Genomic DNA, 25,620 nt, shown 5'->3' with positions numbered 1-25,620 from the left:
CATAAAGCATTTGTATTCCCAAGTAGTTACCAATCTGATAATGACCAGACGCCATGTTGCTTAACATTGGTGATCTACATAAAGCATTTGATAATCCTCAGTAGTCACCCAGTTGAGAATGACCAACCTCATTGTTGCTTAACTTTGGTAATATACATAAAACATTTGGTATTCCCAAGCAGGCACACATCTAATAATGACCAAGGCAATGTTGCTTAACTTTGGTGATCTACATAAATCATTTTGTATTTCCAAGTAGTTACCCATCCAATAATGACCAATCTTATTGTTGCTTAACTGTGCTGATCTACATAAAGCATTTTCTATTCCAAAATAGTTTCTCATCAAATAATGACCAAGTTCATTGTTGCTGACTTTGATGATCTACATAATGCATTTTGTATTCCCAAGTAATCACCTGTCTGATAATGACCAGACTCCATGTTGCTTAACTTTAGTGACCTAGATAAATCATTTGGTAATCCCAATTAATCACCCATCTGATAATGACCAAGCTCATTATTGCTTAACTTTGGTGATCTACATAATGCATTTTGTATTCCCAATTAGTAACCCATCTGATAATGACCATGCTACATGTTGCTTAACTTTAGTGATCTACATAAATCATTTGGTAATCCCAAGTAGTCACCCATCTTAGAATGACCAACCTCATTGTTGCTTAACTTTGGTGATCTACATAAAGCATTTTGGTTTTGTATTACTGTACACATAGATTCACGCTATGTGATATACGTATATCTGTACGTGATGTTGCCAAGCTAATCAAAAACCTTGATTCCAGTAAAGCAACTGGCCCTGACGGTATTCCAATTATAGTACTCAAAAAACTTCAACCAGAACTAGCGCCCATACTTACAAAACTGTTTAAACGTTGTCTTAAGGAGAATAGTTTCCTATCTTCCTGGAAAATTTCATCAGTATGCCCTGTATTTAAGAATTCAGGTGATCGCTCATCCCCCTCTCAGTACAGGCCAATAAGTCTCTTGTGCGTCATGAGTAAGTTGCTGGAATCTGTGTTAAATACAGAAGTAATCAACCATCTCAACAAAAATAACCTTCTTAGTGACACTCAATATGGTTTCCGTTCTACTAGATCTACAGCAGATGTGCTTACAGTTATATCTCATAGGATTAGCAAATCTCTTGACGGAGGCCACCTTTCTAGAGCAATTGCTCTTGACATATCTAAGGCATTTGATGGGGTATGGCATAAAGGTTTACTTCATAAGATCTCTAGCTATGGTATAGCTGGAAATGTCTTAATTATTAAATCATTTCTTTCTGATAGGTTCTTAAGAGTAGTAGTTGAGGGGCAAAAATCAGAAGCTCACAGTATTAATGCCGGTGTCCCTCAGGGGTCCATCCTGGGCCCAACTCTTTTCCTGATCTACTTTAATGATCTTCCAAATCACATCCTTACATCATTTGTAGACATTTATGCTGACGACACTACCATTTATGGTAGCACATCTAAGACAGTAAAGAACCAAGTTCTCTCCAATTCTCTCTCCTCTGATCTTGAGCACGTAGTACAATGGGGAAAGGAGTGGCTGGTTACTTTTAATGCATCTAAAACCAAGCTTCTCTCTTTACATCATCAACATTCTGATCCACATCTGGCATCAATTGAAATGAATGGCTTTCGTCTTGAGGAGGCCTCAAGTTTTGACAAGCTTCTGGGCTTGACCTTTACTCCTGATCTTAAATGGAACACGTACATCAAATCTGTTGCCAAGGCCGCTGGAAAAATGGTGGGATCTTTCTATCGATCTGGTAAATATCTCACTGCTGATGCCATTCTCTATCTATATAAGATCCAGGTACGTCCAAGGATGGAATACTGTTGCCACATCTGGGCAGGAGCTGCTAGAAAGGACTTGTCCTGCCTTGATAGAGTTCAAAATAGACTTCGTAGCCTCGTAGGAGATGTCCTTTTCTCTTCCTTGCAACCTCTATCTCACAGAAGAGATGTTGCGAGTTTGTCTCTGATGTATCATTATTTTCATGGAAGGTGTTCAACTGAGCTTCAATCTATGGTCACCCGTCGCCAAACTTTCACAAGAAACACTCGTCTAGCTGTACACACTATCAATAATTCCCCCCACTCTTTATCTGTGCCTAAACCTAAACGTAGATTCCATGAACAAAGCTTCTTTCTTAGAACTGCACGCCTGTGGAATTGTCTTCCGTTTTCCTGCTTTCCGGCTGACTACAATATGGTTGTGTTCAAGTCTAACGCAAATAAGTTCTTGATGAGCCGTTCTATATAAGTTATCAAATTTACCAAATTTTCATTACTAATGATTACTATATTGTCCAATGTCTACTGTACACTCTTTAACCCTTATCCTTGAGTGGCCTCTTGGCCTTGATAAGTGGAGATGCCTATGTAAAAAAAAAAAAGATTCGAAAATTGTCAAAAAACAAATATATAACAAATAAATGTTATCAAAGGCAAGATAAGTTTCTTTTCTACCAAACTGGATATATTTTTTGTGTTTTTATTTAATGTAACATGTTTATTCAACTCTAAAACCATACAGTGTTTACCGATGTATTGAAAAATTCAAGATGGCGTCTGACTCTCTCTTTGGCACGGTAAGTTTGGGAAAAGGTGTTATAAATAAAAAAACTGGATAAAATACTGTTAAAAACTTGCTCAATATATGTTACTGTGACATAGGTGGACATATATTTGGCGGGTTTTTAATAGTATTTTGTCTAGTTTTTTTACCCATCTGATAATGACCGAGACAATGTTTCTTAACTTTAGTGATCTTCATAAAGCAATTGGTATACCCAATAGTCACTCATCTGATAATGACCAGGCTACATGTTGCTTAACTTTGGTGATATACATAAAGCATTTTGTATTCCCAAAATATCAAAACATAAGAATAAGCGAAGTAAAAAAAAAAACTAAACTACAAAAAAGAAAACAGAAAAACGAACGTTAAAACTTCTGAAAAATAAAGTGGGGGGTGGGGGAGTAATCAAAACATAAGAATAAGCTAAGTAAATATTTTTAAATATTAAATAAAAATTAAATATTATATAAAAAAAGTTAAAACTCAAAAAAAACTAACGTAAGGCAAACAAACGATGTTAAATGTAAAAATCGGAAAAACAAAAAGAAAACAGAAAAACGAACGTTTAAACTTCTTTAAAAAAATCTGAAAAATATCCTCCCCCTTAAAAAAACATGTTAAAAATGGCTTAAATAAGCCTGTTTCAATATTAAAATTTAAAAAATCGGTAGGTACCCGGCATTGCCTGGGTGTTTTTGGGTGTGTATGGTTGGTCGGGGGTGTTAATGAAAACCTAAGAATAAACGAAGTAAAAAGAAAAATGAACATTACGTGAAAAATGGCTTAAATAACCCTGCTTCAATATTGAAATTTAAAAAAAAAAGAAGAAAAAAAAGACATCTCACACCACGATTTGAACCCAAAACCTTTAGATAATGACCCAGCACTTTAACCAACTAACCTACACGAAATTAGGTCATTTTTTTTTTTAATCTTTAAACTAAATCAGGTTATGATGTCGTATGACGCATGCGTAGAAGCGAATTTATGAGAGGACGGTTTTTGCTAAACCCCCCCCCCCCGCCCCCTGTAGAAAAGTGCTGATTTCAGGGTGAAAAATTAATGTTTTTGGCCAATTTTTCGATATTTGTCGGGCGAAGGATGGGGCTTTCATATGAGATCAAATTTGTGAATTTTTGTTCTGTCTGTCGAAAGTTTTTAGCAGATACACAAACATACATACATACATTTTCGCTTTTATATATATAGATATAGATAGAAGACAGCATTTAAAATGCATGTGTGTTACTATTGTTATGCATGGATTGACAAATGATAAAAATTGCCCATAATAAAAGAACCTCGAAAATATAATTGCCTCAAATTTTCAAGTTTAAACTTTCTGGACAACATGCTGCGTTTTTTTTTGGGGGGGGGGGTTCTTTCATACTCATTATGTGTTTCCAAAATCACTTAATGGCCTTTGCTACTATTTTTATCTTTGTCAACTTAATTGAAACATATTTAACTTTTAACCAACAATGAAATTATCTATTCATTATTAATCAGCTCTGCTTGCTTTCTTGAAAGCATTAGACCATTTGTGAGTGGATTAAAAAGCCAAAATAACCTTTCCACCAATTCATCATAACCTGTTAAATATGGATTTATTTTATATTACCATCATTTTATTATTCTATTGTCTTTTTATTTTTGATTAATTGTTCTAATTGTATCTCTTTTTCAATTGAAATTAAATATTGTAAATAAATATACAAGTACATAGGGTATTCATGCTTTTGATGACTTTGCTCTATAAATAAAATCCAAATCTTTGTTCTAATTCAGGTTTATCAGAAAATGGAAAATGATCCAATTTACTTTCAAGGAAAAAAAAAGCAAGGAAAGAATGACAAATCAAAAATGTCAAAAAAGCAATCTACAAAAGAAAATTTTGAACTTGAGGTATATTTTTTTATATTATTTATTTATTCATATTTTCTCTAACTCTTGAAAATAAATCAGTTTCTTGCTTTAAATTTATCAAGGCATATTTTGCTTTTCAATCCATTGTTTTGTTTACAAATATTTTCAGTTAATCTTCTAATAATTAAAAAAAATTAAATAAATTGTACTTTTTATCAAATCCACCATTTTAATTTCATCATCTGAGCTTAGTCATTGAGTAGAATATTGTCTTTTTGCAGCTCAAATCAAATTTCATTGTGGTCTAAAAGGCATAGTATGACAGAATGTAGAGTGTTCTTTGATGGGCACCAAAGAACACCCTACATTCTGCTCAGATTTTTTGTCAACAGAAATAGCAGTTTCTTTGATACATAAGTCAGATGGTCAGTGGATAGTAGTATTTCTCTGTACTCTTAGTAGTAACTGCTATAATTGGAGTATTCCAACACAATAAAACTAATTTGTATGAGTTGGAGTACTGTTCTCATCTTCAGTGCTATTCTCCCAACATTTTGACTGATTTAACCTATAACCTTCCTCTTGTTGTTGAACTTTGGAATCTTTCTGTTGAACTCTGGAATCTGTATGGGATTTCAAAGAAAATCCAATATTTAATTCATGAGGGTAGCTTGCTCTCGTTCCATGAGCCATGATTTGTAATGATGTTACATGCTCGGGTAACACTGGTTCACCTGGCTTACAGTAGAAATACACATGAAAAAATTGAAATAGCTTGAAATATTTCAATATTGGTATGCATAGAAAGAGCTTGATGAGCTAAGAAAGAATCTTTTAAAATTTTTAAAATCTGATTAAAATCAAGGAAGTTATGGCTATTTTTGTGCCTCACATGTTTGGATATTTTTCCCTCTTTAAGACCATATGCGTTTCGTCACATTTTTTACACTACTTTTTCAGTAAAAATGTCATATCTTTGTTAAAACACAAGACTAAGAAATGAAATTTACCATATAAGTGTATTTTTGTACAAGGAATCAGAATATGCAACTGAAAATCTCCCAAAGTTCATGGTTTCCAAATAATCTGCAGTAAATGTGCATAAATATGCAGCAATTCCTTAAAAATGCCATGTATCCATAAACAGAAAAGAAGTTGGAGAACTCAAAGTTGAATTGTAATGTGCTTTATGTACAAAAAACTTAAATCTAAACATAAGACCATTTAAAAATGAATATATTGCAATATTTCTTTGGTATTATTGTAGATTAACACCTTCTGTTTAACCCCACTCAACTCCTTCTGACCACCCCTCCAAAATGTGATTCTACCTTTTTAGGAAATTATGTATAAAATGCCATGAAAAACTTTAATGAAAGATAAACAAATTATTTTAGAATTGAATGTAAAATAATTTCCTATTACAGGTCATTCTAGCATTTTAGGGCAGTTAACTGTTTTTTTTTTCTATGGGAAAATATGCATGCTTTTCTTTTTTTTTTTTTTTAAGATGATTATGTGTAGTTTTAAGAGGGTTTCTATGCAATGAGAATATGGGGAGGGTTGCCATTCGGACTTTGAATTAATTGTAGGGCTAAGGAAAATTATGTGTGAACATACTGAAAACCTGACAGACAAAGCTAACAAAAACAATATTAGAGGGGGGAGCGGTTAGTTTCACAAAAATTTAATGTAAAATAATTCATCATTTCCTGGCCATTCTAGCATTTTAGGACAGTTAACCAATTTATTTTATGTGTATTTTTCTTTAAGGAAGGATCTATTTTTTGTTTGTTTGTTTTAGATGCTTGTATGTGGCTTACAGAGGAATTTTGTGGGGGGGGGCTTGCCACTCGAACTTAGTGTTATTGTTAGGGTTAAAGAGTGTTTTAGGAGGAGACTTGCCACACATAATTTGTATTAGAGGTGAAGTTAAGAGAGCTTTTTTTCAAAGAGAGCGTTCAAAAATTTGTTGATTTCTATTTTCGAGGTTGAAGGTGTTAATTCCATAGGCCGTTTATACTACGCTGGAGCAGGTCGTAAAAATATCTTTCGCTTAATAAGTAGAAAAAAAAATAACGAAATAAAAAGCTTCCTAATTGTAGTTTGATGTGTTTTCTAACTGCTTTTAAAATTTAAAGAATATTGATATAGATTTTAAGGGTTTGTATTACTATACACATAGATTCGAAAAAGTTGTCAAAAAAACAAATATATAACAAATAAATGTTATCAAAAGCAAGTTACTTTTCTACCAAACTGGATAATTTTTTAGTGTTTTTATTTGATGTAACATGTTTATTCAGCTTGAAAACAGTGTTTACCGATGTTTTGGAAAATTTAAAATGGCGCCCGACTCTCTTGAAACGGTAAGTTTGGGGAAAAGAGTTAAAAATAAAAAAGTAGACAAAATACTGCTAGAAACTCGCTCAATATATGTTACTGTGACATAGGCTGACATATATTCGGTGAGTTTTTAACAGTATTTTGTATAGTTTTTTATTTTTAACTCCTTTTCTCAAACTTACCGTGTCAAAGAGAGTCGGGCCGGGCGCCATTTTTAATTTTCCAATACATCGGTAAACACTGTGTTTTTCGAGCTGAATAAACATGTTACATTGAATAAAAACACAAAAAATATATCCAGTTTTGTAGAAAAGTAACTTATCTTGCCTTTGATAACATTTATTTGTTATATATTTGTTTTTTGACAACTTTTTCGAATCTATGTATAAACGAGATTTTGATACTTATTTTGATTTTGAAAAAAAAACATTTGTGGCTGTTCGCAGTAAAACATTGTTTTAATTCGTTGTTCAAAACTAATTTAAAGAATAAAAGTGCATGCAAGCTATATATCTACAAAAGTTTTTGTTTTTTTAACTATGTTTTTAAATTTGACGAGCAATGTGAGAAATTAAAACAGATTCATAATGCCGAATTGGTTGGGATTGTTGTTATACATTCTGAAAACCGAATAGTTCTAAACTAATGTTATTCTGATAACAAAATAGCTCTCATTAAACATATAAGAACATTTATATTCATATTTTCATGTTTTTCTTAATTCGTTCTTGAATAAAAATTAAAGAACGCGTGTTGTTTATACACTGTGCTATGGCTGATTCTACAGGCTGGAGCTGCTGCTTCTAGTAATACTAACTTCATTTGACCAAATTCGAGAAATAGAAACAATTTTTTTTTCGGGTAGGTCCTTTTAAATTATCAATTACCGCGGTCCTACTCAACATAAAATAATACTTTTAATTGATAAAGATAGTAAAAAGATTGATTTACTTACTACTGGGTGTCCGAAGAATTTTTTTTTCTTCATACAATCACGGTACGGACCTTTAGAAAACAGGGGGGGTCATTACAAAACCTTACCGAAAACGCCATTTTATGACGTTCACATTTTTATCACTTTATTTGCTTAAAACTCTTAAAATATATAATGTACATTCATATTTATTAATTCATTTGAAAGTATATTCATTTCCGAACAAAACAGTAGTAATTTGAAGACTTGAAGTGCTTTGGTTTAAAAAAAATATGGCTATTTTAGTAGAACTACCTTGAAATCTGTGATTATCCAAAGCGTTTTTTCGTCCGTGTGTATTACTAGTTAAAGAGTGTTTTAGGAGGAGACTTGCCACACATAATTTGGATTAGAGGTGAAGTTAAGAGAGCTTTTTTTCAAAGAGAGCGTTCATCACTCATATTTACTGTTAGCGGTTCATAATTTTGAAAATGTTATGGATTAAATTTGGAATATCACATTACTATTAAATATGTAAACTTATGTAAATAAGGATGTGAAACTTTACAAGAATTAGGACAAACAGACAAAAATAAGTTTTATTTAAAACAAGTGACAGTACTCTATCAGAAAATGTGACTTTTGGTAACGTACCAAGTATTTTTTGCCCAGCTATTTAAATATCAAAAAAGCTTTTTGCTAAAGCTGACAAATTTTTCTTCAACTTGCATATATTCTTTTAAAACATACAATCTGCCCCCTGACACAGGTGTTGGTGCATCAACAACAGATAAAACAAATTTTATTTCAATCACTGCAATATCTGATTGAGTAGGCCATTTAAAAACCCCAGGAGAAACAGATGGATGAAGAAACTTTATTGTTGCTTGATCAGTAGCCCTGCTGGATTGCATCTATACCATTCCTAGAAAGAAAAGAAACAAAACTATCAAAAATTTGCATGTTAAATATAAAAACAATATTCAAAATTCATAAGATTTTAAAATCTGAAGTTATAATAAATAGATCTTACTTGGAAACCATCCGGTTTCATATGCCACTGCAACATATTGCCCTGGGTTGATTTGATGCATTGGTTTAAAACTAGCTTCATCATCACCTGACGTATTCGAATCTGTTTGTATGTTGCTGGTCTCTTTCAATAACTGGATCTGCTTTTGCCTCATCTCCTTTTCTTCTGTCCTGTGCTTCTCACGCAACCATCAACCTTTTTTTTTGGGCTTCAAAAATCAAATCAAATTGTTGTTTTTTAGTTTTGCAAAGAAACCATTTGAAGAAGATGGTGTGACTGGACTTCAACATCAACATTGTACTGTGATAGTGCAAACTTGCATGTTTCCATTGTTTTTGACACATCAAGAGAACCAAAATTCCGTTCACTAGACATGTTTGTGAGCCCTGAGCATTTAGTGGCAGTTGAAGCAGCATAGTTCATCATAGAATATTTCCCACCATCAAGAAAATCTGCTAACTGGTTTTTAACAGTTTTTATAATTCCGTTAATTACTGACTGGATTGCCTGGAGAAGATTCATACGATCTGGATGACGGATTTCAGATGAGCTTTTAAAGAAAGGTGATTTTTTATCTGGCGGAAAAAAACTCAAATGGAGAGCAATTTTAACACTCATTTTAACATGTTTTTCAGTGGTTTTTAATGTGTGAGGTATCCAATATCTATGCCTGCCCATATTTGCTATGCCTATAATTAATATTCGAAAATGGGGGGAAAAAAATCACATAAATTTCTTGTCAATTTTTACACATTAAGATAATTATTTTGTGCATTATCTCTGTCATCTGAAAATATTGTATTCTATTGCAGTCAAGTTGCAAAAAAATTGGTTTAATTGTAAAATGAGGACAGTGACATTTTTATGATAATTTTGTTGCTTGTTTACCCAAATTTTGGATGAATTTGATTTTTCTTTTCAATTACATTTCTTGTCTATTGTTATACTGAGTAAAACATTATTTCGTTTTTGGAGACATTTTTTATTTCTTAACTTTACTGATCGAGAAGTCATTTTACATGAATATTAGTGTGAACACTGGAGAAACATTTTTCCATCATTTTTATTTGTGCACACTCGTAATAAAAAAGTAGAGACTTCTTTCTTAATATATATATATATATTAGTATTGATTGTATTGCTTGTTTCTTAGATGTTAATTTAATGACACTTCAATGTTTATAAAACAATGCTCAATAACAAGTAAAGCTTATGTGTGTATGTATAAGATGGAGATTTCGTTCGGCCAGTTGCTACAATTTTGCAGTTAAGACAAAACGAAAACGAGGTAAAAAAAACAAAACATACAAGCAACACAAATATTAATGGCAAAAGTTACTCTTCTACATATCTGGATAAGTTTTGTTTTTCATTTATTTAAAAGCGTTTGAGTAAAAAAAAAATGTTACTGAACATTTTAAATAACTGAAAAAAAAAAAACCCAGGTTTGTTTTACAATTCACAGAAAAACAAATAACAAATAAATGTTACCAAAGGCAAGAAACTTTTTTAGTGTTTTTATTCACTTTAAAACGTTTATTCGGTTCAAAAAACAGTGTCGAGCGTTATAACATAACTGGCGGCGACTTAACCCGTAAATATTTGAAGTCTCGAACATGACTTTAAAAGAAAAATAAAACAAACTTCTGTTATGAAGCCATCCAACAAATGTCACCATGACATTTAGTAGGTTGGTTGTTGCTAACAGTATTTTGTTTTACTATTTATTTTTAAGTCATTATCAAGACTTCAAATATTTAAGTGTCAACTAACCGACATTTTTCTTGTTCTCAGGAAATGCTCAACACTATTTGCGCGTTTGTATTACTTGCCACAGAGGCACGAAAAAGCTGTCAAAAAAAATATATATATAAAACAAATAAATGTTATGCAAAGCAAGATAGGTTACTTTTCTACCTAACTGAATAAGTTTTTACTGTTTTTATCTAATGTAAAATATTTATTCGGTTCGAAAAGTAGGTAATATTCAGCGTTACCCAAAAAGAAAATATGGCCGCAATTTTTATTTATATTTTTCAAGTCTTGATAATCACTTCAAAATAAGAAATAAAGCAAAATGGTGAATGAAATCCACCCAATAAATGTCACGGTAAAATTTATTGGGTGGGTTTTATTCACCATTTTGTTTCATTTCTTATTTTGAAATCTTTGTTGAGACTTCAAAAATGTAAAGAGACATTGCGGCCACTTTTCTTGTTTTTCAGTAGCGCTCGCTCAAACACTACTTATTTTTCGAACCGCATAAACATTTTACAAAAAAAAAAAAAAACACTAAAAAGTATTCAGTTAGGTAGAAAAGTAACTTATCTTGCCTTTGATAAAATTTGTTTTTGACAACTTTTTTGTACCTCTGTGGATAGGAATACGAAGCGTTACTTCATTTTTGTTTTGTTGTCCTAACAGCAAAATGCCCTTTCCATTTCAAATAAATATTTTACAGAAAGTTATATATATATATGTGTGTGTGTGTGTGTGTGTGTATTCGACAGGTAAATAAGTCAGCAAATGTTACGTTTAGTTTTAATTTAATAAGAAACTGCGTTGCAAAATTTCAAAGAAAATTCCATAAATTTGTTGATTTCTATTTTCGAGGTTGAAGGTGTTAATTCCATAGGCCGTTTATACTACGCTGGAGCAGGTCGTAAAAATATCTTTCGCTTAATAAGTAGAAAAAAAAAATAACGAAATAAAAAGCTTCCTAATTGTAGTTTGATGTGTTTTCTAACTGCTTTTAAAATTTCAAGAATATTGATATAGATTTTGAGGGTTTGTATTACTATACACATAGATTCAAAAAAGTTGTCAAAAAAACAAATATATAACAAATAAATGTTATCAAAAGCAAGTTACTTTTCTACCTAACTGGATAATTTTTTAGTGTTTTTTATTTAATGTAACATGTTTATTCAGCTTGAAAACAGTGTTTACCGATGTTTTGGAAAATTTAAAATGGCGCCCGACTCTCTTGAAACGGTAAGTTTGGGGAAAAGATTTGAAAATAAAAAAGTAGACAAAAGAAACTCGCTCAATATATGTTACCGTGACATAGGCTGACATATATTCGGTGAGTTTTTAACAGTATTTTGTATAGTTTTTTGTATTTTTAACTCCTTTTCTCAAACTTACCGTGTCAAAGAAAGTCGGGCCGGGCGCCATTTTTAATTTTCCAATACATCGGTAAACACTGGACGTTTTTCGAGCTGAATAAACATGTTACATTAAATAAAAACACTAGAAAATTATCCAGTTAGGTAGAAAAGTAACTTATCTTGCCTTTGATAACATTTATTTGTTATATATTTGTTTTTTGACAACTTTTTCGAATCTATATTTAAACGAGATTTTGATACTTATTTTGATTTTGAAAAAAAACATTTGTGGCTGTTCGCAGTAAAACATTGTTTTAATTCGCTGTTCAAAACTAATTTAAGGAATAAAAGTGCATGCAAGCTATATATCTACAAAAGTTTTTGTTTTTTTAACTATGTTTTTAAATTTGACGAGAAATTTGAGAAATTGCAACAGATTCATAATGCTGAATTGGTTGGGATTGTTGTTATTATACATTCTGAAAACCGAATAGTTCTAAACTAATGTTATTCTAATAACAAAATAGCTCTAATTAAACATATAAGAACATTTATATTCATATTTTCATGTTTTTCTTAATTCGTTCTTGAATGAAAATTAAAGAACGCGTGTTGTTTACACTGTGCTATCGCTGATTCTACAGGCTGGAGCTGCTGCTGCTAGTAATACTGACTTCATTTGACCAAATTCGAGAAATAGAAACATTTTTTTTTTTTTTTTCGGGTAGGTCCTTTTAAATTATCAATTACCGCGGTCCTACTCAACATAAAATAATACTTTTAATTGATAAAGATAGTAAAAAGATTGATTTACTTACTACTGGGTGTCCGAAGAATTTTTTTTTTCAAAATGTTCGATACTCGTCATATTAAAGTCTTATTTTTAACACGACAAAAAAAGAAATGGTCAAAAATATTTCGGACACTTGACAGTATTAAGATTAACACCTCTTCTGATTGGTTCCCAAATTTCATGACGAAATTCTTCATACAATCACGGTACGGACCTTTAGAAAACAGGGAGGGTCATTATAAAATCTTACCGAAAACGCCATTTTATGACGTTCACATTTTTATCACTTTATTTGCTTAAAACTCTTAAAATATATAATGTACATTCATATTTATTAATTCATTTGAAAGTATATTCATTTCCGAACAAAACAGTAGTAATTTGAAGACTTGAAGTGCTTTGGTTTAAAAAATATGGCTATTTTAGTAGAACTACCTTGAAATCTGTGATTATCCAAAGCGTTTTTTCGTCCGTGTGAGGCTAAGAGTTGGGTGGGGTGTTTGACATCGGGTTTAAGAAACATCTTTTCTCCAAAATCTAGAATATGTCTTTATTGCTGATATGATAAACAGAAAAGAACAGTAAAGTTGACATGGCGACAAAAAGTCTGTTTTGGTATCTAGGAAATATTGTCATTTGGGTCACCTGTTATATTTAAGTGCCAGACCCCTTGTGTAAGTGATAAGAATTAAACCAGAAAGATAATAGAGAAAAATAATTTGAGTTGAAGAGAAAGAAAGAAAAAAGGAAAGAGAATTAAAGAGAGATAGAGAAAGAGATTCACAAGAAAAGAAAGAAAAAGAACATAAGATAATGGAATAGAGAAAGGAAAGAGTAATCTTCAAATGAGAGAGGGGGAAGAAGCTGATTTAATAAAAAAAAAAAAAAACGATTGTTTTTAGAAATGAGATTTTGCTGGCTGGCATCGAGGAGTGTATATCGCCTTAGGCTACTGCCCGAGGAAGAGGGGCAGAAACCCTCATAAGAGCTAAGTTGAAAAACTCTTGTTCCTAGCTGGGAAATTGTCTAAATGAACTTAAGTTGTACTGCCTGCATCATGAAGCCGTTGAGAAACCAAAGAACTTCATTTTCCATGTATGAAGTTTACTGTGAAGATCTTTTAAATAATTATTTTTATTCATAAGAAATTGTCTGAGTTATCCTTGTATTGTTGACTTGAAACACGGTTTGTTGCAGCATCAACACCAAATTGCAGCTGAGAAGAGCAGCTTACAAGCCATTCATCAGAGAATCTTTGAAGGATGGACTCAACCGCAGCATCTGACAACAAACAGTCAGATGAAGATAAGAATTTGCCATAGGGTAGTGCATGTTTTGTATGCCCAGAGCATCTGAACAGTATTTTCAGTGATAAGTGAGTCTGGTCACCCTTAAAGGGTCCACCACTAGACTGATAAGAGTGTAGCCCTGCTGGATTGCATCTATAATCCTGTGAGCTGGAATCAATGAATATGGCCAGAGGTATATCACAAATATGGTTCCGTGAACTAGGATTGTGATGAATGCAGCCTAGAGGACATGTAGCTGTTGATGCAGAATATTCCATTTCTATGAAAAATGCGCAAATGAGTAACCACAAACACATTTTTTAAGCGTCTGGAACTCAGTTTTCTTGGGGAAAAAAAAACATTAAAAAAATATAAAGAAAAAAGCGCAGAAAAATGTGTAAAAATGTAAGAAAAAGAGAGATTGAAATTGAACTTTAGAGCATAGCTAAAACGTGCAGTCGAAGCCAGCTCGTCACAACAGGTGCATAATGTGCAATATAACGTTGATAGAGCCACAGAGAGAAGCAGACAGGAGGCAGATGAGAAGAGGTAAGGGCAGATTTTTGTTGGTTTCTATTGTTATCACTCATTCTTTGTTGGGTGCAGTTGTCAGTGTGGTTTTCTTGATTAGGTCTTCCGTGGCGAATGTTTTTGTCTTAATATGCAAAGTATTGTTGATTTTTCTCCCACCTCCCAAAAGAAAAAGTGAAAAGGAAATGTGTGTCTGTTTGAATCGTGTGTCTAAAGACAGTTGTATCCGTAGGGAACAGATATGGAGAGAGAAAGACGATATAAAAAAAAAAAAATGAGTTGATATGCCGCTGTATAAGAATGTACAAGCACATAAATTGGCACTAGTGGGTGAGCGATAGAGAGAGATGGGAGGGAGAAAAAGAGGGGCATGCATAGTGCAAATTCCTTGACAGAGAACACAACAGTCCATTGGGTTAAATAGAGGTGCGAGTGAAAGTCGTGTAGCAAGGGTATCAAAGAATAGTAATTGAAACCCCTGAGTATCTGCCTCGCTTTGAAATTTTAAAAGAAATGGGGGAATAGATAGACAATGTATGTTTGCACGATACACGAACAAGTTTTGAAGAAAAAAAATGAAAAGAAATAAAGAAAAGAGACAGCGACAGAATGCATATATTTGGTTCAACTTGCTTCGCATATATAGAGAAAGAGTAAATTGAATATTAAAGCCGACAGAGGTATATTTCTTGGATGCGATAAAACAGTCCAGCCAATTTAATATTTTTTCCCGAAAAAAATAAAATAAAAAGAATCCGGTGTGTAAAATTCAGACACGTTTAATTTTACAGACAAAACCCCGTCATATAAAGAGGATGGAATTATATTACCTCAAATAATTAGAAAAAACGAAAACAATAAAAATGACGGAGACGAGAGTGTCCATGATGATGATGATGATAAAGTCGGAAGATAGCCCAAAAATTTAACTTGCCAAAATTCGAATTTTGATTCGGATCCATCGAAATAAAGACGCACGCTGGGCCCATAACCTCTAGAAGTGTAAGCCATTTTGAGTTTCAGAACAGTTTCAGATGGTTCGCTGTTACACACAAGTCCTGGTAGGTGACTTGTTTGTAGTAGACAGTTCCACAGAACAAAACATTCTTACCGTGTCGAAACCCGGGAAAAGAACATGTGAAATTGCTCCAGAAAAGGTTTAATATTTATGAAGCAATTCTGGTTTCTGATTGGTTGGTAGCAGAACGTGAATTAATTTAATTCATCAGTTCTTAGCAGCATCGTTTATAAATAGAATCGTCCGACTGTGCGGGATCATACCCCATCAATCTCAAAATATTGCAACAGAAACCCCTGAGTATCTGCCTCGCTTTGAAATTTTAAAAGAAATGGGGGAATAGATAGACAATGTATGTTTGCACGATACGCGAACAAGTTTTGAAGAAAAAAAATGAAAAGAAATAAAGAAAAGAGACAGCGACAGTTAAGTTTTAAAACAGAATGAGATAAAATGTGATTGTTTTTGGAGTTTCTGAAATTGAGTTGTTTGTATATTTTAATCATAGTCTATTGTTAAAGACTGGTATGGGTTGTCAAGAGATGGAGAAATAAATAATGAATTTCACAAAGTTCTCAGCCATTGGAAAATAGCATGGTCGGTGATATCGTGTGTTGGCAGATTGAGATGCAGGGAAAATTGTGTCTGAGGACAAGAAGAGCACTGAGGAAATTGCAATAGACGTTGCACTGAAAGTAAGGATTAGTTGACTTCTTGACATGAAACAAAAGGCACAAAGAAATTTGATGGTAAAATGTGGCAAGAAAGCCAGAGAGAATCGACCAAATACGATGTGATCCCTGCAGGACTGGTGTGAAAAAGTGCAGCGTGCACTGTGTACACAAGTTATGAAGGTGGAGACAGTGAAAAGTGCAGTGTGCACTGGCCATAAAGGCATGAAGAATTGAGTGATCAAAGGTTTAACGAGACCTGGGATATGTCTCCGTGATATGCCGGAGGAAAAGTGCATGTGGGAAAGCAGATGTTATAGGGATATTGTGCAGCTGGAGATTGCATGTAGAAACTGTGAAAAAGCACGGAATGCACCATGTGTATAAGTCATGAAGTTGGACGGTAGCTTTAACGAGACACTGGGTATGGTTGTGAGATGTCAGAGGAAGAAAGCATGCAGGAATACGAATATTATAGGGATATAATGCAGATTTGTTCTCTGCCCGGTCTGCAGTTATGGCCAACCCCACAACCTACTGATGAACGATAAATCGCTGAGAATAATGCACCATGAGATAGAAAGGTTAAATAAGTGAGAGAGAAAAAGACGCTCTCGCCAAGAGAACCTGAAGAATGGTTGTGAAAAGAGAAACCAAATAGGGATTGAGAGAAGCGTACTGATCCTTGGAGAAATAAAAACCAGCGGTATCAACACCGTTCTGATTTTGTAACGAATAGAAGCTGTCGGCAGAATAAAATGGAGATGAAGTGATGATTTACCTGAGATTAGTCGCGAGACAAGTAAACTGTCAAAAAGAGAAATGTTTGGTCGGAAAAGGAAAAAGAAATCCATGTGCTTCCCTCATTGATAAAATAGTGGTAATGCTTGGGTGTTTCCTGATCTTTTGGAAGATAAGAAAAAAAAAAAATGAAGAGAATTGTTTTGTCATTTTAATATTGGTATCAAAATGTATTAATTTCGAAAAAGGAAAAAAAAAATTTTTAGATGAGGACTGATAATGTGGGTAATTGTTGTGTAGCATTCTCACCTGTAGCTAAATAGAAAATCATTTGGCCTGAGAATTGTCAGAAGATGTGAAATGGTGATTTGGACAAAATGTTGAAGCATTTAAACTGTCGAATTGGAAGTCATTTGACCTGAGAGATTTCATAGACGAAATAGTAGATTGCTTTTACTGACTAAATTTGGAAAAGAGAAAAATGGATATGTGGATAAGATCTGACTCGATGAGGTGTGAAAAATCTCAAGATTTTTTTTTAAATAATGGATGACTGGATAAGGTCATGAGTCAATAGTGGAAGAATTCCTCAGTGTTAGATGTAAGAAGAAATCAGGTAACCATAAACTACTGATAATGGCACTCCTGAGCGGAGCAAGGATACCAATGAGTGCCCTCCACCAAAACTTGGATAGCATGTATGAGCTGCAGCCATCAACAAAACCCAAGGTAACAGCAGGGACCCCAAAGTCTGTCCGTAGCCATGATTAAAAAAGGGGGAAAAAAAAATGAAAAAGCAAATATCAAAAGCAAAAATATTTTTCTGATTGTTTTTTGTGAGAAAGAAAAATGAGCAAGTAGTTTAAAGAGTGTATGAGCCCTCGTTTGATAGTTAACTGGACGTAGTTATCTTTCCTTACATGCCTGTGCATAGATTAAGTCATAGAGAAAGACCGAAAATGAAAAGAAAAAAAAATGAAAAAACGCATGTTTTGCATGCACATGGCCTATTGCAGTTGTAGAGAAGGACTGAAAATAAAAAGACGAAAAAAAAACAAAAGAAAAACTGTTATGCATGCACATGGTTTAGTCACTTTAAAGGAACTAGTAAAGTGGAAAAAAAAAAAAGGAGTTTATCACTCGGAAAAAAATATGCATGTGTAGGCGAATATAAAATCCCTGACTCATGACCTGTTGAAGTTTACAATTGCATGAGTGCATGTTTTATTGTTGAATGAGTGCCATTTCCTCTGATGATAGAAACTATGAACTACATACAAGTACTTATGCACACATACATACTTACATCCAAGTATATACTGGTATAACCAGAACGATTAGGCCAGAACAACTTTGCATGCTGAATGGACAAATTTTGTCAGTTGCTTTTTATTGATTTTTGTTGTAGACTTACTAGTTTTGGGTAAACGGTTTCTTATGCAGGATACTTAGGTGTAATTTGCAAGCAAATGACAAGAAAAAGAAAGGGGCAGGTTTAATGATGTTACTTGCCTTGCACAAGAAATAAAAACATCTATTTTGAGCACAGAATCCAGTGTTATAGGTTTAGCATCTTACAAAACAGAAGGGAATATTCCATCATGTTTTCAGATTTATTATTAATAGCATTGAAAAGTATTAAATTTTGTTGAAAATCAATGAGATATGTTGTTGGATCTAAAATCCTGTGGAAATACAAGAAAATGATATACAGCATTGTAAATTTCTTAAAATGAGCCCCTGAACAAATTTAAGCTTTTATATACAAACATAAAGATAAACATCCATTTTTTTCTTTAGATCAAATAAACTCAAATCAAGATTACTGAAACGAGCATATAAAAACAAAGAATATCTTTAGTTTTTTAAAATCAGCCCGTTAAAACTGGAGTTATGACCATTCAAAGTATCAAAAAATGTGGTTCACTGGACATTTTGCCTTAAGTCGGTCCTATTCAAATGCATATAAGCTTGTGACTGAAAACGGTAGGAAATTTGCACAATTTACAGAATAACTCATTGTTAAAGTTTTATATTCAGATCTTTTTAAGATATGATCAAATTTTGAACATATTATCATAATACCATGAAGGTTTAGTTAGTGTTATTTATGAGCATCTCACATGGTAACTTACAGACTAATTAGCATATTCCAGTTTCATTTTAACAGTATAAACATAAGTATAAACATCATAAAAACAGGTGAGAAAAATGGTAAGGTTTTATCATCATAGGAAGTATTATTTTGATGGACATTATCATTTGCCTTTATAATATAAAAAACCCAAGATGGCGATCATGACATAATTCAAAGAAATTTACAAAATATGGCTTCTAGTATATCAAATTAAAGGAAATTTTGTACAGATTACAATTATGATGCTTTCAAGTTAATTAAACTAATTAGTGTAATTAAATTTCATTTTAATGGCTCCAAGTTACTGTGACAATTATCAGGTGAGTTTCTACCACTATTTTGTATAATTTTTTTATTTTTGAAGTCATTGTAGAGACTTCAAGCGACATTGCGGCTATTTGTTCTTATGTAATGCTTGACACTACTTGTTTTTTTAAATTTTATTTTAACAGAATAAACATTTAAAACACCAAAAATTTATCGAGGTAGGTAGAAGAGTAACTTATTTTGCCTTTGGTAACATTTATTTGTTATATATTTGTTTTTTGACCACTTTTTCATACCTCTGTGGATTGTAAAAAAAACAAAAAAAAAAAAAAACAATAAAAGTTATTCTTTTACTGAACTGGATAAGTGATTTGTGTGTTTTAATTCATTTAAAAGCGCGGTCTTTGTCGGTTATTCTTTTTCAAAGAATTTATTTTTTTAAAATATTCTTTTCCTGTCCATAATTATTTATGCTTTCTAATAAAAATAATAAAATGAATACTTTATGTTCATAAGTTAGTTGACGAATGATTTATTTACAGATGTTTTTGTGCACGTCTTGGCTCACAAAAATTCTCATGTTTATATGTGTTACATGATAAGGGCTGTCCCCTTTTCATGTAAGTATAAAAATAGATTACTTAAAATGAAAATAAAATGAGAAAAAGCAGAAATCGAACCTTAGATATAAGTTTTAAAGAACAATAGGTTTAAATGGAATGTCCAGTAAATTGTTAATTCTGATGAAATAAATAATAAATGAACTATTCAATTGTTAGAAAGAATGTGGATAATAAAATATGGGTTAAATAAATTAGATATGTAGGTTGAATTCCTTTGTAAAAACATCAAAGAAAAAATAGGTTATTGGGAAATCATAATGTCGGAAACGTGCAAAGTCACGCGTGTTGAAACACGTGAATTTTGCTCACGTGGCCGGGATGCATGGATTTCTCAATATAGGAAGTGAGAGTTAGTTAGTTAAGGAGACAGTCAGTGAGAAACTCAGAGAGAGTCTGGAGTTTGTAATTCGAACGTCTAGGAAGCGAGACGGTCACTTTGAAACTAAAATGTGAAGCTTTGAATTCTTGATGAGAAAACCATGGCCGGTCGTGAAGAAATAAACCCATCATGTGTTTTGATAATAGCTCGTCTTTGTGTTTGTGATTCTTACAAAAAGGTAAAGTGAATTGTTATTAATTATATGTCTGTGTTATAAAATGTCGTGACATACACATCTCATATCCACAATGTGAATCTACATCTCATATCTACACTAAGACAGTCTGAACACTATCTCCTCACTAAGAGATTCCTCCATCAACACTTCCAAGTAATAATGAACTTTTAATATATATGAAACATCATAGAACGAACAATCTCTCTCTCTCTCTAAGACTAATAAGACTCAAAGACTGTCTCTTCATCCCTCCTAAGACTCTTACACTTCTTAACATGTAAACAAAAGAACATTCATCATCATAAGTATAATTAGAGACTCGTTAAAATATAACATATGTAGTGGTCACTACTTTTATCGATTAGTGCATAAAAAACTATTATCCAATTCTTTTCACATTTTACGACAAAAGAAATTAATATATTTGCTATTAAACAGCATTCAAACACAGGTTTTATCTTTTGTGTTACAAAGCATTAACTTTGAGATATTTTATTCGCAACTCGAAAACAAGAACAAAACAAAAAACAATGTTCATTGTCAATTATTCTATTTCCAAAAATATTCTTTTCCTGTCCGGAAGTAAAAACTTGTGTTTTCTAAATAGCAAATAAAATGAATACTTTATTTTCGTAAGTTAGTTGACGAATGATTTGTTTAGATTTTTTTGTGCATGTCACGGCATACAAAAATTCTCATGTTTATGTGTTTATCACTACTTTTATCTACTTGTGCGTACAAAGTTTTCATCCAATTCTTTTCACATTTTAGGACAAAAAAGATGAATATATTCGCTATTAAATAGTGTTTACACACAGTTTATATCTTTACTCATCTTTGTATTACAAAGCATTAACTTTTAGATATTCTAACTTTTGACTGGAAAGACATAAGTGTTGGGTTCAAATTCCGTAGTTCTTTTCTCAAATTAAAACAATTATGTCGATGTGTGCAACTTCTTATTCGAGTATTTATGTGAACACTTATTTGCTTATTTGCAAAAAGTCATCTACCGCCAGCGGGCATGCTATGCTGGCATATTTCGTTGTTAATAGTCGGATTTAAAAAGCGATTTCTTTGAATATACAAATCACAACAAAAATATTAAAATACCATTTTAAAGTAAATTTTATTTCGAATCCAGTTATATAAGTTTTATTTTGATGGACATAGGAGAAATGTACTTACTACTGCTTTAAAGACTATGAGGGTTATAATCAGAATTTGGTTCTGGGGTTTGGGAAGGAGTGAGTCACTCTCTCGACAACAGCACGTTTCTGCCCTCTTCTTTTCAAATCGACCACACCTGGCCTCTCGCCACCAATGTCACACCGCACAATCAAAACGTCAGCAATGCAAAATTCTTTTCAAGAGATGTTCACGACTCTTTTCTCTCTGCTCCCCCGGGGAATTTTTCCCTGCTTTTATATCCTCCTATCAAGAAAAAAAGAAAGACAGGAAAAAAAAATAGCTTTTCCCATCATGCTCTGCCTTTCCAAGATGCCCTTTGCGTATACAAATGCGCTGGCCATCCTTTCCTTCTTCTTTCCCAAAGAGCAATGCAGATACGCTCGGTAGTATGTTTCTTTTTTTTTTTTTTTTTTTTCTTCTTTTCTAACCATATACCCGACAGTCAAATTAAGTAGCAGTGTGTGTCTTGTCCAATGCTGAACGTTATGGTGTCTGGTATTGCTACATCCATCCATGCATACATTTGAGAAAAATGGCAGTTTTACTGAAGTAATAACTAAATTAACAAGCTATTGACAATACAACCCAATCTGGGAGAATGGAAATATATGGCTGTAGGAAGTAGGGATGTACCGATTAATCGGTAATCAGCCAATTTGCAGATTAATTGGCTGATTAATTACTTTTCTCTTTCCTATTAAATTTCAATCATTTCATCACTGCCAAGTGACTCATCAGACAGCTTTGACATATTAACATAGTAACTACTAATTTAACATAACATTTACTTAAATGTTTGGTCACTATTATGCCTTTATTGACTAAAATTACAAAACACAAAGTACAATTTCAAATTCTTAAATGAATATAATTAAACAATTAAATAAGAAAAAAATTATAAACCAACTACAAAATACAAATTGTAATTCTTTAAGCTGAAGTTCTGCACCTGCTGTTGCGCTACATCCTCTTCTATTCTTGCTACCTGCCTCCTCTGCTCATAATCTCCTCAGTATTTAAAGTTGAATACTTTTAAGTTGTAATTAGTTTCTCTATTCTCAGGACACAGCCTGTTCATCATAGGTTCATATACGTTACCACCTGTACTAAAGAGCCTCTCACTCTCCACAGATGAAGGTGGTATGCTTAAATATTTTGAAGCCAGTTTACTCAGCAGTGGTAAGGTCTCCTGTGTCTTCTTCCACCACTGAAATGGATCATCACCTCTTGCAAGTAGTTGCCAAGCTACATGATGTTCAAGTTCTTTTGTGCACTTAACCATTGAGTTTAGACTATGATTTTGTATTTCTATTGTAGTTGCAATCTCCTGGTTTAACTCAACTTCTACCTGCTCTAAGTTTTGATTTGTTATTGTAGGCTTATTCAAAGCTAATTCATCAAAAAGGTTTGAAAGAGATACAGTTTTACTTTCATTTTGATCTTCTTGACCCTCAACAGAGCTTGAAGAAGTGTATTCTATTGATTCTGCTTCATTATCATCAGTAGAAAGATGTAGAATCCAATTCTTAGTGTTTTCTATATCATTCTTTTGAAATTTAAAGCTTGGATCTAAATCTTTTTCCATTGATTCATTGAATTGTTCAACAGTGGTAAAGATTCCACTAAAGTTAGAAATACCATAATTAGATTGGACAGCTTTTGAAAGAAATAATCTCAAAGCTAAAATTGTAGGCATTATCATCGATATGGTTGAATTTCTGTAACTTGCTTCATTAGTGATTTCTTTAAATGCACTCGATAACTGGACAATTTTTTGAAAAAGCCTCCATTGGTAAGTTGTTAAGGTAAGAGATTTATAGCGTGACAAGTTCTTGTATGAAAAAAATGAATCTCTTAAAAAATTCCAGTTTGTGCAAATTATTCTACTTCACATATGTCATGAAAAAGTCCTTTCTGATTAATGTTTATCAGATAAAAAATATTCTGTTATTCTAAGTTCGTTTGCTTATTTTAAATCTGGTAAATATTAATCAGAAGGGACTTTTTCTGGGCATTCAACATAGAGCAGAACTGTTTGCACAAACCGGAAATAAATTAGTTGTAAACAATGACAGTGTTATAATAAATTAGTTGTAAACAATGACAGTGTTATAATAAATTAGTTGTAAACAATGACAGTGTTATAATAAATTAGTTGTAAACAATGACAGTGTTAACTTGAACAAAGCTAATATAAAAATAAAGCAATAAAAAAAAATTTGATAATATTTATGCAGAGAACTTTTTGGAAACCCAACGTGGAGGAAAGGGTGTTTTTCGAACTAGTCTGTACTTTCACCTAACAATACAAAACGAGTGATTTGTGCCACAAGCATTGAAGGACAACTGAAGTTTTTTCTCTGTATGTGTTTGACTGGCAAAGGAGTTGAAGGAACCAAGTTAAATGGAGGAATGTTATCAGTGTCAAACAAAGAAATACCAATTGTATAAAGAACTCTATCGTTGATAACATGCAGTTCTCTTTTATTAAGATTAAATTGATGGTGAACATATGTATTTACTTAATTACATCGCCATAATAAAAAAGTGCAAAACACTGCATAAAATTACATTTCTTGAGGATACTTTTTTAAAAGTACATACTGTAAAGAGCTGACATTTGGATATAGCATTCTACAATATATAATAAGCATGCAATATTCCAGATCTGTATCTTTTAATAGTTTTGTGATATGTGATTTTGAAATTAGTATATGTTTATGACATTTAATACTTTATTTCCACAACCAAAATTGAACATATCAACATTTTTATAGATTTATAATGAAGTTGCAGTTGGAATTGTTTTAAAAAATAGGCGTAATAATCATTATGTATAGAATTGTTGAATGTTCATAGTTACCATCATTTAATTCAGTTTTATTTGATATTTTAAAAATTGTCCGTCAGTGCAATTTTTCTATTATAAATGATGCAATGTTCACGTTTCACACCTCAAAAATGAAGGCCGAAATTGAATTAGAAATAATTGTACTTTTGTTTCCTATTTCTTCTTATACTAGAAGTGATGAAAACATCTCTTGTAACATTTTTATTGGTTGTTTTGTATGAGTTGGTTTCAGTTTGCTATGTTGTAATTTACACATGTTTGTACTTCTTCACCCTCGGCAGGGTAGTGTATACATCAGTGGAAAGTAGATGTAGAATCCAATTCTAAGTATGTTTTATGCCAATCTTTTAAAATAATTATTTAAATCATGGCTTTAGAAAAGCAGACATACACAAGTTTTTATCATTTAGATAGGATGATAGATTAGATAGGATCTTTTGTCCATTGATAACCTGAATTGTTAAACAATGGTAAGAAAATACTAGAATAAGATTGGGCAGCTTTCTTTAGACAGACATAACCTCATAGCTAAATTTGTAGGTATCATTGATTGTTTGATGTTCTGTGACTTGCTTCTTTGGTGATTTCTTCAAATGGACTCTGGAACTGGATTTTTTTTTTTTTTTTTTTTTTTTTTTAACAAATCTCCATTGGCAAGTTATAGTAGGAATCTTATCAACAGTACACACTACATGAGTTTTTTTGTTAATTTATTTTTGGCATATGTTGAATTTCACCATGTGGTCACATCTTGAATGAGTTTGTTTTTCCAAATTAAACTGATCCTCTATTTCAGTTAATTTGCTAATAGAAAACGATTAAAGTGAGAAACTGTATTTCTGTTAGATGTTATAGTTGTCATCAAAACCTGAGTTATAATATGCATTCCCTGACACCAGTTACCATATTTGTTCCTGAATCCCAGAAGACTAAGAAAACTTTATTGAAAATTTTATACTCCTCGAAAACATTGTGCAATTCTTCACTTATTCTTGCACTTGTGTGTGCACCAGGGAATGGAACAACTCTAAGTACAGCTCTGCACTGTTCAAAGTCATTTGAAAACTAATG

At 32.4% G+C, this 25,620-nt stretch overlaps 1 protein-coding gene across 4 annotated transcripts in view; it reads left to right on the top strand.

The window, feature by feature from the left end:
- The window catches only part of LOC145276869 (activating signal cointegrator 1-like), a 158,541-nt gene that overhangs the window by 71,093 nt on the left and 61,828 nt on the right, over positions 1-25,620 (top strand). For all 4 annotated transcript variants that reach the window (XM_080128272.1, XM_080128271.1, XM_080128274.1 and 1 more), the window contains one exon: positions 4,401-4,517. In XM_080128272.1, coding sequence (XP_079984398.1) covers positions 4,401-4,517 — 117 coding nt within the window. The remainder of the gene's footprint in view (positions 1-4,400; positions 4,518-25,620) is intronic.

This window comes from Euprymna scolopes, chromosome 5 (assembly GCF_053919585.1).
Source record: "Euprymna scolopes isolate OS-2025 chromosome 5, ASM5391958v1, whole genome shotgun sequence".
In the NCBI taxonomy this organism is placed as follows: Eukaryota; Metazoa; Mollusca; class Cephalopoda; order Sepiida; family Sepiolidae; genus Euprymna; species Euprymna scolopes.
Note: the sequence above shows the minus strand (reverse complement) of the source record. Positions and strands in the feature narration are given on the sequence as shown.